The 15881-nt window shown below is 39.0% G+C and overlaps 1 protein-coding gene across 2 annotated transcripts in view; it reads right to left on the minus strand.

The window, feature by feature from the left end:
- The window catches only part of PLEKHM3 (pleckstrin homology domain containing M3), a 183872-nt gene that overhangs the window by 19407 nt on the left and 148584 nt on the right, over positions 1–15881 (minus strand). For both annotated transcript variants that reach the window (XM_044241453.1, XM_044241454.1), the window contains exon 7: positions 11143–11300. In XM_044241453.1, coding sequence (XP_044097388.1) covers positions 11143–11300 — 158 coding nt within the window. The remainder of the gene's footprint in view (positions 1–11142; positions 11301–15881) is intronic.

The following is a 15881-nucleotide window of genomic DNA, read 5'->3' on the forward strand; positions in this document are numbered from 1 at the left end:
CACAGGCCAAGGTGAGATGTTATTTACCAAGTTACTCTTTGACCAAAGTTTAAAAGCCAAAAAAACTAGCATTGTGTTTGAGGGTTTTTTTTTTGTTTTGTTTTGTTTTTTGAAGTCAAGGAAAACCTTCACTGACACAATAAATACATTTAAGAGCAGGCAGTCATAGAGCCCAAGAGTAGAACTGCTTCTTGGTAAGTCACCACTCTGCTTTTGCCGCTCAGAAAACCCGTGAGCTTGACGGGCTTGAGTTTTTCTGCCCCCCAAATGTCCGAATGTTCTCCACAGGCCTTTCTATCTCTGTGAATTTATGCTTTTAGAACACAGGCAGGGATCTCATCCTCTATCATCAGTGTCAGAGGATGTGGAGAAAGTTCCTTTTCAATACCACAGAGAGGAACAAACAATAATCAGATGGAGACGAATTGTTCCTCAGCGAAGGTACCTAGAAGAGGAGGCCACACTTTCTCAAGCTGTTTCAGGAATCCCACACCTCATCACAACGCGCACTGAGCGGCTGCTTCCCAAGACAAGCCACAGAAAGGAAATATCATTAAGAAAGTGTCTCTGCCTTGGGGGGTAGCTGTTCCCTCCCTTCAGCCCGACCTCGCCAAGGCTGTTGTCTGTTGTCGAACAGGATGGAACAGGACTGCCAAGCGGGCCCACAAACCTGCTAATTAGGTGCACTGACAGTGTTTGTTTTGGAACCATTTACCAACAAAGGAATGTGTCAGGCTGATTAGTGAGAAAGGGGTATGTAATGTGTGTGTGTTTGAGTCCAGATGAGGGAATAATCCAGGTATTCAGTCTGTTTGTGCAAGGACTGACAAAAACGAAGCCTGAGCAAATAGGACGCTGCAAGGAAAGACCAGCTTCCGGGCCGGGCCGCTCTCTCGTTCTCCTCTGGAGTTCCGATCAGCTCCCTAACCCCTGCCAAAAACTTCCTGCCTAAACATGAAACTCTCTTTCAAGACATGACAAACTATAATTGGTGCCTCGAAAAATGGAAGAGTCTTTCTAAGGTTGCTGGCAAATCTGGGGTTTGGGGAGTTTCTAGGCACCTAAGTAAGTGACGACTTTGGGCAAAGCCATCTCTGCGTTTATCCTCCAGGGACAAATCAAAGGGAATGAGGGCACAGAACACACAGCCCTTAGTGGACTGCTCAAGTCGTGCTGAGAAGAACCATGCATCTCCGCATTTTCTAGGCAAGAAGTGATCCCATATTTTATAATAAAGCAGTTGCTTTCTCTCTTTTAAACAAACCTTTGTAAGTTCGAGGACAGTTAGCTGTTTGGAAACTTCATGTGTGCACGAAGTTTCAGGAAGGACAGAAGTGCCAAGGCAAAGACCAAAGACCACGCTGCGATAAGCTGAGGGGCTCAGGGACAGGGTTGTATGGACTGCCACGAAATGTAAAATGACACAGACCAATTCACAAGGGTTCTGGGACCCTGGGAGGAGCCCATGTTCTTCAGTACAAGCTGGGCCTTTCTGAAATTTGGCCGGGTGGATGAAAGCAACAGGGCTTGGGAAGCCTTCTTTCTCAGTAAGTTAATCTAACAAAATCGGTTTTTCAAATGAAAAAGAAATTCACCTGCTATGGGTTTTCTATGAGGCCAGTGTTCATCCTTAATAGACATATGTAGGAAATGTTCTTGAAATGTGTGCAAACTGGACATGGTGTCAGAGTATGTTAACGCAACCGGTAAGAGTTTGGTGTTGATAAGTTCAGGGTTCTGAGCGCACTCGTTGGAGGAGGGCAAGGAGTGACCAACTACTGTATACAAAGAAAAACTGGCAAGTTATGCTCATTCTGCTTCTCTAAACCTTAGTGCTTCAAAAAACACAGAACCTTTTTAGAAGAGTAACTGCTGAGCTACAAATGACCTCCCCTCAATAGAAGAACACTTCCCCTGGATGCCTTCCCTGGGGCAAGTGAATGTTGGGAACCTGAACAGGTTGATGTTCACACACGGAAACACTTTCAACAGTAGGTCAGTTGCTTCGAGTTTACAGGTAAAGCTTATGTATAAAGTAGTGAACTCAGACTTTCACTGCACTCCTCCATCTTTGCAGTATGTCCCCCCAGTTTTGTTGAGATATAATTGATGTTTAACATTTATTAGTTTCTGGTGTACAACACAACGAGTTGATAGGTGTATATATTGTGAAATGATGACCACAATGTTTAGTTAACATCCATCACCTCATGTGGTTAAAATTTTCTTCTTGTGATGAGAACTTTTAGGATCTACCACTCCCTTAGAAACGTTCAAATACATGCTATAGTACGTTATCTTAAATCATCATGCTGAACATTACATCCCCAGAACTTACCTTATAACTAGATAACTATAACTTCTTACCTTTTGACCACCTTCACACCCCGCCTCTGGCAACCACAACTCTGTGTCAACTAGTTTTTTTTTTAACATTTAAGTGAGATCGTAAAGAATTTTTCTCTATTTCAGATGGCGCAAGTATTTTAAATTTTCTTAACTAATCAGTTTATTTAAAAAACTTTGCCAGAGTTCTTAATGAATGCACATGATATGGTAGGGAGAGCTGAACCAAACAGTAACCATTTATGGAATGCCCAGTATATGGAACACACCCGCCTCAGTGTTAAGTATAATCTTCTTACAGTATACCTACATGTAAATACAGCCCCAAATGGTATAGGGGTCATAAAGTCTTGAAGGGCAATATTTTCCATATTGGAAAGCTTGTGGGGATGGTTTGTATGTCACATGGAAGAATGAACAAAGCCAAGTGAATCAGACAGAAAGGATGGAACTAATGTATGATAGTTGGTATATTTTGTAAGCTCCATGTTAAAATGCATGCCGAGTGTTTTTAAGATGAACTATTTATGTACTTGTGATCTGGAAGCATTTCAGGATTCAGGAATGGCATCTTCACACAAATGTGTGTAGCAGGATGGTCTCTTCAGCAGCATTACGTCTTTAATAGCCAGAGAAGATTAGTGATATGCAGAGATGTCAGAAAGAAAGCTGGAGAGGAGGCAATTTAAGGGTTTAAAAAAAAAAAAAATTAAGCCCTGGGTCACCATGTGGATATATGTGACTTTTTTGCTCTTATATTCACTGCTTTCCCTTAAGTTTTAGAGGGGTATCAGTCTACTCTGATGATTTGTAATTCAGAAGTTAGAGCTTTTATTTCTTATTCTCTATCAAGGAGGGTATGTGGAATTTTATTGCTGTTTTAACAGAATGTTTGTCTCTCTGAAAGCTGTGCTTTCTTTTTTCTAGGAGTGTAAATGTTGGATTAGGCTTAAGTTCTGTGTTCCTGGATCTTACTATTGTATTTAAAATCTTGTAACTTGGATTTTAGTGTTTTCCTATTTAAATCAGAGAGGTATGTGATTAATTTGTGTTGGAGAAGAAAGACTACCTCAGTGTAAAACTGTGGGCTTTATCGTCTGAATGGACGATAAAGCAGCCCTCTGATCTCATTAGGAAAAGACAAGGCCTCAAGAAGAGTGACAATGAAATTCAGTGTAAAGGGGACACACGAAGGACCCCCAGAGGTTCCTGGCCATTCTGGCCCTGTGCCTCCAGGACTCTGTATTTATCGCCAGGAAATGCTCCTCCCACTCCCACATAAGAAATACTGTTCATGGGGACGCCTGGGTGGCTCAGTTGGTTAAGCAGCTGCCTTCGGCTCAGGTCATGATCCCAAGGTCCTGGGATCGAGTCCCACATCAGGCTCCTTGCTCGGCAGGGAGCCTGCTTCTCCCTTTGCCTCTGCCTGCCTCTCTGTCTGCCTGTGCTCGCTCTCTCTCCCTCTGTCTCTGACAAATAAATAAAATCTTAAAAAAAAAAAAAAAGAAATACTGTTCACGGGTCGCCTGGGTGGCTCGGTGGGTTAAGCCTCTGCCTTCAGCTCAGGTCATGGCCTCAGGGTCCTGGGATCAAGCCCCACATCGGGCTCTCTGCTCTGCAGGGAGCCTGCTTCCTCCCCTCCTCTGCCTATTGGTGATCTCTCTGTCAAATAAATAAATAAAATCTTAAAAAAAGAAAGAAAAAAAAAATGGATGGAGCAGCAAAGGGGGGGTCTGCCTACTCAGCCCGAGTTAGGCACATTGTCAGCTCCCACAGGCACCCCTGGGCCTCGTGACCCGCCTAGCAATGTAGAGAGGGGGGAGATCCACTGTGGTCTCTCCCCACACACCATGGGCCATTTTATCAAAGAAAGGCGTAGTATCTTACCCCCACCCTCATCGAACTCTGTCCTACTGCTCCAAGTGTAAAAACTTTCAGGATGGCACATATAGGGAGAACTCAAAATAACAGTTTGGGGAGCCTTCTTTAATGACAGAGGGACCATAATATCTTCACAGTCTTTTAGGGGTATACTGCAAAAATGGTCTGAAGACTGTAGGTATAGAAGAAACTGTGATGGTTAATGGAAAAAGCATGGATTTTGGAGTCAGATGGATCTGGGTTCCAGTTTTGGCTTTATCTCTTGGGTCCAGTTCATTGCCTCCTCTGAACCTAGGCTTCCCCACTATCAAATGGAGGGGACAGGATCCCCTCAGAGGACTGGCCCGAGAATGAAAGGACGAGGTATGTACACCGTCGGCACCAGGACCAGTACATATTAGCGCCACGTCCGTTCAACCCCAACACTGTCTCTCGGTCTGTCAGAGACCATGCTCTAAAAATTAATACTAGGACTCTGTTGTTAAATGACATATTCATGACGCTTCCTCCTGCATAACAATTAATTCAATAAGGAAAAGAAAGTCTACAGAGCTGACCTGTGTTTGACACATGGTCATAATCAATTATGCATGTTAGAACCCGGTATATTCTAATACTGAAGTATGTAAGTCAGTGCTTTCGAGTTCAACATAGAGCTCTCTCTCAGCTTTAGAAATTGTGCAACTGCTTTCTCAACTACGATGTCCATGACTCCTATGGGCGATGCCCCTTCTTAGCGCTCCAGGCCCACCCCCTAGACCGAGGCTCCTCCAATACTTCCACACAACCACCCAATGGCCCAGTAGAGACTCACAGCTTGTGAGCGAGGAGCAGCCATGTTCACTGTGTGTCTCCAGAGTCCAGCCCAACGCACAAACACAGCATGTTCAATAAATCATTTATTCAAAGAATGGATAATTCCAGTGCTTGTGGATTTTTTTTTTTTTAACTGAGTGGCAATTATGCTGCTCAAATGGTATTTAAACTTCTGAGGACACAGAGGTGTTGACTTTAGCAAGGTGGTTGAGGATATATGGTGACGAATACACTAAATGCATCATATCTACGATTTTTTACTGATAGATTTTTAACGTAATAATGGAAAATTTCGAACATATTCAAAAGTAGAGAGACTAGTATAATAATCCCTGCATAGCTATCACATAGCTTCAACAATTACCTTTCATTTATATCTATTCCCTCTTCTCCACAGTCACATTATTATTTTTTGCCACCATCAGATTATTTTGAAGCAAATCCCAGGTTTCACATTACTTTACATATAAAAATTTCAGTTATATGTAAATTTAAAAAATTACCCCATTATTCACATTTATTTTTATTTATCACATTTACTTATTTATTCAGCATATCTTTATGGACATTTTTCAAACTACAATTCGATTTTTTTTTTTTTAATTGGAGTGGCAGGGCGGAGGGAGAGGGAGGGAGAGAATCTGAAGCAGGTTCCACACCCAGTGCGGAGCCCACATGGGGCTCAATCTCACAACCCTGAGATCACGACCTTAGCGGAAATCAAGAGTCAAGACACTTAAACGACTGAGCCATCCAGGTGGCCCTGCAACTCAACTTCTGATTAAAGTTTTCCTTTAATAAATCTTTTATTAGTGTTTATTTTTGTCCTTTCCCAGAGACTTGCACAAACTGTTCCCTGTGTTTAACTGGAAACTGAACACCAAGAAGAAGATCAATGAGTTCCTGGAAAGTATTATCAAACCTGGAATGCCAAGGAGGCTGGTGAGGACTCCTTTGCTCTTAGACATTTGTCCAAGCTTAGAGAGCTGCATTTGACCAAGAGAGAAACAGAACATTCTAAACAGTGACATATTCCTTCCTGCTGGGTAAAGGATTCCCTCAATCCACAGATGTGCTAATGTGGTCATTCTGATAATAAGAATCTGGCACATTTGCCCATGGTCACAGTTATCTTAGAGGAGTGATTCTTCTGGCTGTGATGCGGAATCACATGCAGGCACGTTTGAAGACAGATTCTCAGAGTATTAAAAAAAAAATCCAGTAAGTCTCACAGGAGATTCTGATATGTAGTCAGAGGGAAGCATCTCTCCCTTAGTCATGGGATGAATCCTGGGACCGAGGGCCTTGAAAAATGTGTGTGCAACCTAGCAACTCATGTTGGTTTCATATTCTCCAATAAAAGGAACCTGGGCTCCTTGGTGAAATGGCTACTTTTAGGATTAGGGCAAGAAATATATATGATGAGGCTGGGCCATCTGGTAGCACGAGAAAGTACAGAAACGATCAAAATAAAAAACCCCACAATGATTTGAGTATATCAAAGTGATGCAGGAGCCAGCTACAAGAGCTGGATGGCCAAAGCTAGAATAGTGTGAGAAACAAATTAAGTAATCTTGGATTATAACCTTAAATGTAAAATAAATATGCATGTGTCCATGCTGGTACAAAGAAATACTTTGCAAAAATAAATGGGAAGAAGAGACAAATCACACAGGCAGAATTCCAAATAACTTTGTATAAACTCCACTCCTGAAGAAACTGGAGCATAACCTTCACTCTTTAAGTGTTGGATAAGATGGAAAAGGTGGGGCGGGGAAGAGTTCCTACCGTGGAGACACCGGACACAAACACAGCAGTGGTAAGTCACGCTGACATTATGTGCCTGTGGTCTGATGTGATCACGAGAATGGCACTTTGTGTCTGTGGTCTTCCTCCCCAAGCCCGTAAAGCCCAGTCTGTTCCTAAGAAAAACATTAAGTCCATCCCCACAGAAGGATTCCACAAAATGCTTGACTAGTCCTCCTCAAAACTGTCAATGTCCTAACAACAAAGTGTGAGAAATTGTCAGTCAAGAAGAGCCTAGGGAGATGTCACAACTACATATAATGTGGTATTCTGGAACAGAAGAAAACCAATTAGGTAAAAACTAAGGAAATCTGAAAAAGCTATGGACTTTAGCTAATAATAATGTATCAATATTGATTCATGAATTATAACAAATATACCATATTAATGTAAGATGTAAATGGGGAAACTGTGTGTGGGGTCTATGGAAATTCTCTTTACCATCTTTACGATTTTTCTCTAAGTCTAAAATTGTTCTAATAAAGTTTATTAACATTGATCAGCTTTGGTATTTGAGTCAACTGTTCAGTTGACTGCGTTGTGGGTTTTTTTTTTAATAGACTTTATTTTTTAGAACAGTTTTAGATTGACAAAAAGTGAGTAGATAGTACAGTCTCCATATTACTACCCTCACCCCTAGTTTTCTCTATTATCAAAAACTTGCATTAGTGTGGTAAATTGGTTATGATGAATGAACTAATACTGATACATTATTATCAACTGAAGTCCACAGTCTAAGGTTCACTCTGTGTTGTACAGTTCTATGGGTTTTGACAAATGTGTAATGGGAAGAATAACTTTACTGCCCCAAAATATTCCTGTGCTTTACCTATTCATCTTTCCTTATGTACCCTGGAGCCCCTGGTAATCACTGATTTTATTTTATTTTTTACTGTCTATGGTTTTGCCCCTTTCAGAATGTCATATGGCTGGACGCATACAGTAGGTAGCCTTTTCAGACTGGCTTATTTCACTCTGTAATAGGCATTTCAGTTGCCTCTGTGTCCTTTTGTGGCTTGATAGTTCATTTCTTTAATCGCTGGATAATATTCCATTGCATGGATATACCACAGTTTATTTATCCATCGACACATGAAAGACATCTTGGTTGTTCCCAGTTTTTGGCGATTATGAGCAGACCCACTATAGACATCTGTGTGCAAGGTTTTGTGTGGACATAAATGATCAATTCATATGTTATTTAGAGATATATCGTTAACCCCCAAATATGCTGGAATTTTGTAGGTATTGTTCTGTTACTGATTTCTAGTTTAATTAACATTATGGCCTGAGAGCGTACTTTGCATGATATCTATTTTTGTAAATTTGTTCAGATGTATTTTATGGCTCAGAATATGGTCTCTCTTGTTAAACGTTCATGTGAGCTTGAGAAGAACGCATATTCTGTTGTTGGATGAACAACATGAATTGGCAAAGACGTCAATTAGATCCAGTTGACTGATAGTGCCTTTCAGTTTAATGATAAGCTGATTTCCTGCTGCTGGATCTGTCAGTTACTGACAAACAGGTGTTGAAGTCTCACTAATAGTGGAGATGTATGTATAGTTGTGGGTTTGTTTCTCCTTGTAGTTCTATTGATTCTTTTGCCGCATGTATCTTGACTCTGCTCGTGCACGTTGACTATCGTGTCTTCTTGGAAAACTGACCCCATTATCATTAGGTAATGCCTCTCTTTATCCCTTTGTGAAGGACTGGTATTATTTCTTTAAATATTCAACAAAATTAATCCGTGATTTCTTTATGGGAAGATTTAAAAACGACCAATTCAGTTTTTTTACTTGTTGAAGGGCTATTCATATTTCTATTTTTTCTTGAGTCTATTTTGGTAACATGTCTTTCTAGAAATTTACCCATTTCATCTAAGTTGTCTAATTTGTTGGAATAAAGTCATTTATGCTATCCCTTTATAATTTTTTAAATTGCTTTTTCCTTCCTGATTTTGAGTAGTTGTGTTTTTTCTCTTAATTTCTTGGTCCTAGCCAAAGAGCCATCAATTTTATTGATTCTTTCAAAGACCAACTTGTGGTTTCATTGATGTATTCTTTTTCTATCTTTCATCTCATTGATATCTGCTCAAATCTTTACTCTTTCCTTTCCTCTGCTTGGTTTGGGTTTAGTTTGCTCTTTGTTATCTAGACTCTTAAAGTGGATTTTTTTGGTAATGGATTTGAGATCTTTTTTCTTTTTTTTTTCTGACATGTTTTTCATGGTATGTTTATAGCTGTAGGTTTCACTCTAAGTACTATGTTAGAAGCATTCCATACATTTTGACATTTTATATTTCATTTTCATTCATTTAAAAAATATTTCATATTTCTCTCATAATTTATTTTTTCTCTGACATAGAATTTTTTAGGGTATATTGTTTAATTTCCAAATATTTCTTAGGGTTTCTCAGACTGTTTTCTATTGAAGATCTTAATTCAATGTATCAGAGAATATACTTGATATGGTTTCAATTTTTTAAAAATTTATTGAAAGTTGTGGGGTACCTGGGTGGCTCAGTTGGTTGTGTCTGCCTTCGGTTCAGGTCATGATCGCAGGGTCCTGGGATCAGGTCCCAAATTGGGTTCCTTGTTTAGTGGGGGGTTTGTTTCTCCCTCTGCCCCTCCCCCATGCTTGTGCTTGCTCACTCTCTCTCTTGCTCTCAAATAAATAAATAAAATCTTTAAAAAAAATTTGAAGCTTGTTTTGTGACCTAGCATATGGTTTATACAGTTGGAAGCATTTTTTAATTTAATTTTTTTATTAAACATTGATTGCAATATATATATATACCATATATATATATATATATATATAGCATAAAATTCATTCTTTTAAAGTATACAATTCACTGATTTTTAACATGTTCAAAAAAGACCTTGTAACCATCACCACAGTAATTCCAGGACATTTTTGTCCCCCCTAAAACAAATCTGTACCCAGTAGGAGTTACTCTCTCTTTCGTTTCCCTGATGTCCCTGGCAACTACTGATCTACTTTCTTTCTCTATGGATTTGGCTATTTGGGACATTTCATATACACAGAATATGAAATAAGTGGCCCTTTGTGTCTAGCTTCTTTCACCTGGCGTAATGGTTCTGAGGTTCACCTACACCGGCAGCATGTATCAGTCAGGTTCCTTTTCAGGCTGAATTGTATTCCGTTGTATGGATGTACCACATCTTGTTTATCCATTCATCAGTTAATGGACATTTATGTGGTTTCCACTTTTTGGCTATTATGAATACTGCTATGAACATCTGTGTACAAGTTTTTGTGTGGTGTACATTTTAAAGAAGTCTATAATCTCTAGGCTATGAGTTGGGGACCTGTATTCAGGAAATGAGGTTGGAGTGTGTGTGTGTGTGTGTCTTTCTGTGTGTGGGGCCAACCCAAGTTCCTCTATGTTTACAAAGAGTCTTTGGGTTTAAGAAGAGGCCAGAAGGGCTGAGTCAACTCTTAATATCTTCTCTTCACTCTACATGCTTCAGCCCGCCCTGGCTACGTGCCTTCCCTTCTGTTCTGAACCACAGTGTAAGTGAGCCCTGCTGGGTGGGAAATGAGGCATGATTTCATGGCCAAAGAAGCCAGTGAACAGACACATAAACAGTATATATTTCTATGATGCTTTTGGAATGAAAGGAAAAGTGATATGTATCATTTTGTGATTCAAGAAAAGCAATAGTAAAAAACCCCACTCTCAAGCTAGTGGGGGAAGAAAATCATCCATCAATCAATGAATGTGATGATGCCCAAATATTACTTTGGTTAGAAAAATAATCCCACACAAACTCCCACTTTTCTCTCCTTTGGATCCTAAAACTTTCATCACCACGCTACAGCGCATCTGTGGAGAAAAGCATGTGGTGAGCCAGAGAGCTGTTCCCCAGTGTCTTGTAGTTTTATTCCTGGCGGTCGGTCCAGTTTTAGCCTTACTCTACACTGCGATTTCCCATGGCCTGTCACTTAGCCCTGAAGTGTTGTGAGGATTCTTCCTCCCGGATCTTCATTCTAAAAATGAATCTGAACACACTTCATTACCTAAGAAGGCAGAGATAGGTGATGTTTCTTTGCAACTCTTATCTCATTGTGGATAAAGATAGTGAGGTGAGCAGAGAATAAACATAGGAAACCAAAGGGTAAAAAATGTTCTCCAAGAATAAGGGAAATCGGCTACAAGGTAAGAGACAGAGATACCGTACTTGACTGAAAGTTGTCCTGGTCTGACCAAGTAAAACAGCATGTGACACATTCAGGTGTACTTTTGTAAGACAAGAGATTCTGTACCTGCTTGTTGAAATATCTTCAAAAGGGTAGAGGATCTCTCCATTGTTACAGATTTCGCAGATGAACCCCTTCTGGCTACAAAGACTGCAGCTGTACACGTGTGAGGTGGCAAATTTAATGACCTTGCCCAAGAATGGAGCCAGTTTCCCCTCTATCACCTGCAGAAAGAGAAATGGGACAGAGAAGCAAATCCATTGAGAACCGAAGTCTTGTAGACACAGGAGGACTGGAATTCCTTTCCTTTACACAACAGGAAAACCTCTAATTATAATTTCTCAGCAACTGTGAGAAAGAAAAGACATGGTACTTTCACTCCAAAAGAACTGTCTGGTTTAAACCACTGGAGGTTGGAAAATGAAGATGTTGAAACTTCTTCCGTATTCCTCTTTCTCTATGGTGTGATACAGGGAATTGAGGACAAATGGGGAATGCTACTTTATAACCCAACTTACCGTTTTGGTGAGGTGTAAGTGGGATGTGGTGGATTTCCCCAAATAGAAAACAGACAAGGTAAATATTAATGTAGAATTTTATGTTGTAAATTCAATAATATCTATCTTCTGATGAGTTGACAGTACAGCTTTCTTACCATCTCCCCTAAAACATGTAACAAATGTGGAAAAATAGGTTTCCTTTGCTGCTAAGTATGTGAATATAAAGAGGCTGCAATCTGACAGTCTGAGAGCCACATTGAGCCCAAGGTTTTTTGTTTGTCTGTTTGTTTTAAATCTCTCAGTGCTTTAGAAAATGAGCCAATTCGATAATTGGAAGATTTTACAGAAAAATTCAGAATTTTGGCTTCTTCTGAAAAATCATCAGATTTAATAAAAGTAGGCCTGAATTCCTATATGCTGAGGATCCTGGCTGTGACCAGGGGCTGCCTGCTCCTACTGAGGCACAGGCTCTAAAGTCTGCCGTTGTCGCTTCTAGGTCCTGCTGTTTTGCATCTGCCTGCCTTCCACCATTACCATGATGGAACCAATGCCTAGTCAGATCCTTCCTCACTTAACTAATACTGAATAGGCCTCCAAGTCTTCAGCAGTTCAATACTAACAAGAAAAAAATCTGCCTTCTCTCTCATTCATGCATACACATACCGATTTTGATATAAAACAATGAAGATTAATTGGGAAATAGCTGGACATAACTGGTAATATAGCTGGATACTTTCAAATAAATACAGAATTAAAATGACAATTTTACATAAAAATAACATCTGAGAGAAATGTAGTAAATCACACTTAAAGAGAAATTATGATGTCAAGGTGAATAACTAGCAGTAGCAGATAAAAAGACTATAAGGAATGTAATAATGTATTTTGCAAAAAATGAAGCTATACATAATACTGGAGACAAAAAAACTCAAAGTGGTTTTTAAACATCATGGAATAATCTTATGATGTTTTAAAAAATGAATGTAACAGCAGTTAACTCTAAGGAAGGGAACAGTTGGAAAACCAAGTCTTTCACTCTGTATATATATATATATATATATATATATATATATATATATATAGCTTTTTTGCATTTTAAAAGCTATTTTTTTTCCAAACATTTTTGTATTAAGATGCAGAAAAATACGGTTCACTGCTTTATAAGATTGGATTTTTTTTTTCTTAATAAAGGGGGTGGAGAATATGCTGGCTGTTTTCTGAGTCAAGCAAGTGCATTTACCACCATTCTTCCACCTCATCTCCTCTGCACTTCCTTCAGGAAGCCATGGGTTGACCTGCTTTTATTTCTCTTTTCTTAAGAACAATTACATTCAATAAATTCCAGTAACATGGATTCCTAATACCACCACATGATACACACTTTCTAAGAAATAACCACTACCAAATCTTATACCAACCACCGGTAAACACTTTCCAATGTGTCATAGGGTTATTTCTAAATTGCGGTAACAATAGTGCAGCTGGGTTGGGTTTTACTTATGTTACTCTTTCCTAAACAACCGATGTTAATGACACATGCTGAGATGCACTAACAAAATACAGTCCATTTAGAGGAAAACATCAGGATATAGAACAGTCCGGAAACCAGGTGGGTAACAGTTGTTTGGAGGAACTGAGGGTGTAAAGGGAAGACGTGGGGGAAGACATGAAAGTTATCATCTAGGATCTAAAGGAGAAGACTGGTCATCTGATGCACAAAGGCTTTTTCTTTTTTAAAGATTTTATTTATTTGAGAGACAGAGAGACGGGAGGGTTGAGTGAGGGGAGAAACAGACTCCCCACTGAGTGTGAAGCCCAATGTGGGGCTCGATCCCAGGACTCTGAGATCATGACCTGAGCTGAAGTTAGATGCTTAACCGACTGAGCCACCTGGGCATCCCATAATTTTTTTTTTTTTCTCCATTAGAGAACTTCTTTGAGATAAAGGCCATGAACAATGTGAAGGCTTTTGAAATATTTCACCAAATTTATACTGACAGAAATGTAAATTTATTCCCACCTGGAGACTTTGATAAGCTTTAAAAAATTAATCTGGGTGGCTCAGTTGCTTAAGCATCTGTCTGGGGTTCTGGGATCAAGCTCTGGTCTCTCTCAAATAAATAGAAAAAATCTTTAAAAAAATTAATTTGGGGACTGGTATCTTTATAATATTTATTCTCCCTATCAAAGAACCTCACCTATATCACCTATATCTCCATTTTATTAAATCTTCATTTGTTATTGCTTAATAAAATTTTGTTTTTTTCCCTTATATAAGCCACTCACACTATTATTTAGGTTATTTCAAGGTTAAACTTTTATCTAATATTTTTTCTTATTAGCTATTGTTGATATTTACAATATATTGACATTTGTGTATATCTTATATATATTACCGAATTTTCATGATTGCAAATAATTTTTAGGTGAATCTTTTGGGTTTTCTGAATGTAATAACTTGGTCCCTTCCTTTCTAATATTATATCCCTTACTTATGTTCCATGGCTTATTTCATCATCCACTGATCCTAAAATAATTTTACATAATAATAGTGTTAGCGGATATTCTTACTATTCCCATGAGACTCAAACTGGAAATTACGTAGTCTACAGTGAATGGTTCATTTTTACACCATCAAACACATATATATTGTCATTCACCATATTTATTAATTCCCTCTCCTTTTTAATAACATCTTTGAGATATAATTCATGTGCCATGTAATGCACCTATGTAAAGTCTACAATTAAATGGTTTTTAGTATACTCACAGAGTTGTGTACCATCATCACAGTCAATTTTAGAACATTTCATCAACACTTGCAAAAAACCCTGTACCTATTAGCAGTTACTCCCTCTTCCCCTGTAACCTGTCCCCCTTCCCCCAAGCCCTAGGGAACCAGTAATCCTTTTTTTTTTTTTTTTGGTCTCTATAGATTTACCTCTTCTGGACATTTCATATAAATAGACTCATACAATATATGGGTTTTTTGTGACTGGCTTCTTTCACTCAGCATAATGTTTTCAAGGTTCACGCTGGTTCTCTTTTGAATATCTCTGGTGCAAGTCTTTTCTTCCTCTCTTGCCCCAGCTATTATCACTCCTCTCTAGATTAACGAAATCATCTTCTAGTTTTATTTTTGGATGCCAATCTTTTCCCTTTGGCCCATCCTGCATATACACCAATCAGTTTTGGATATCATTTTTATCAAGTATCATCTCTTCTTTCGAATCTTGGTGAATTCTCATTTTGTTACTAGTAAGAACGCTTCACTCATTCATTTCGTAAAATGCTATTGAGTGACTATGTCCTCGGTGCTCAGTGTACGAGGGGACTGGACAAGACCTGAGCTTCCATTTTTGCTTGGTGTGCAAGTGTCTCCGTAAGCTGATTCTACACTACTTATCCAAGCTTATTTTCCATTTCTTACTATGTATCTTCCACTGCGAGAAAATTTTTCCCTGTATAGAATATGCTTCCTCTTTCTCCTGTGCCTTCAGTCATGTCATTTCCTCTATCTCAGGTTTCACTTAACACTTATTTAAATTTCAGCAAGGCTTCATGGCTCAGATCTAGTCAGCTTGATCAGGAAAGTCATCGTTGGCTACTTCAGCTGTTACAGATCTCTTGTGCTTCATATGATTTACTTTTATATCATATAATTTAACACAGAACTTGATGCTGTTTTGTACTCTTTAGTATTGTTTAACATGTGATTGTTTTGCTTATCCAACTAGACTGAACATAAAAAAAATACGACCGATAAAATGGTGATTTTATATGGAGCAGTCTAAGAATGTAAATTGCTTGAAGGCAAAGACGGAGTCTCACGCTTATTTTCAATATCCTCTCTCTGCCACAGACACGAGTTCTTGCTGACTGACCAGGGATGCCTTCCTGGTTTTCTCCCGGGCAGCACAGTTGCGCGTTAGGGCTGTCTTTGTGTGACAAATATTTTCAGTCATTCTGCTGTGTGACTTAGGGAGGAGCGTAAGGAGTGCGTGGAGCTGGTGGCTGCTCAGCTGTTCAGGAACTTGTTTTTTTTTTTTTTTTTTGCTGCTTATAGTTGATTAATTGTTCTTCCTATTTGTTAGCTTAGGGTCATGGCCATGTGCCAAAGAGCTGAAGATGCTGAAAGTTTTTCCTCCAGAAAAGTGAGGTAATAGTCTGTGCATTTATTTTAGAATTTATGTACAATTCTTTAATATTATAGAAAGAAAACTTCATACTTACAATTTTCCAGAGGTACAGATAAATTTAGGAGGTTTAGCGCCTGTCTTTGAATACAACTGCTAATAGCATTGG

Source organism: Neovison vison, chromosome 3 (assembly GCF_020171115.1).
Source record: "Neovison vison isolate M4711 chromosome 3, ASM_NN_V1, whole genome shotgun sequence".
NCBI classification, from domain to species: domain Eukaryota; kingdom Metazoa; phylum Chordata; class Mammalia; order Carnivora; family Mustelidae; genus Neogale; species Neogale vison.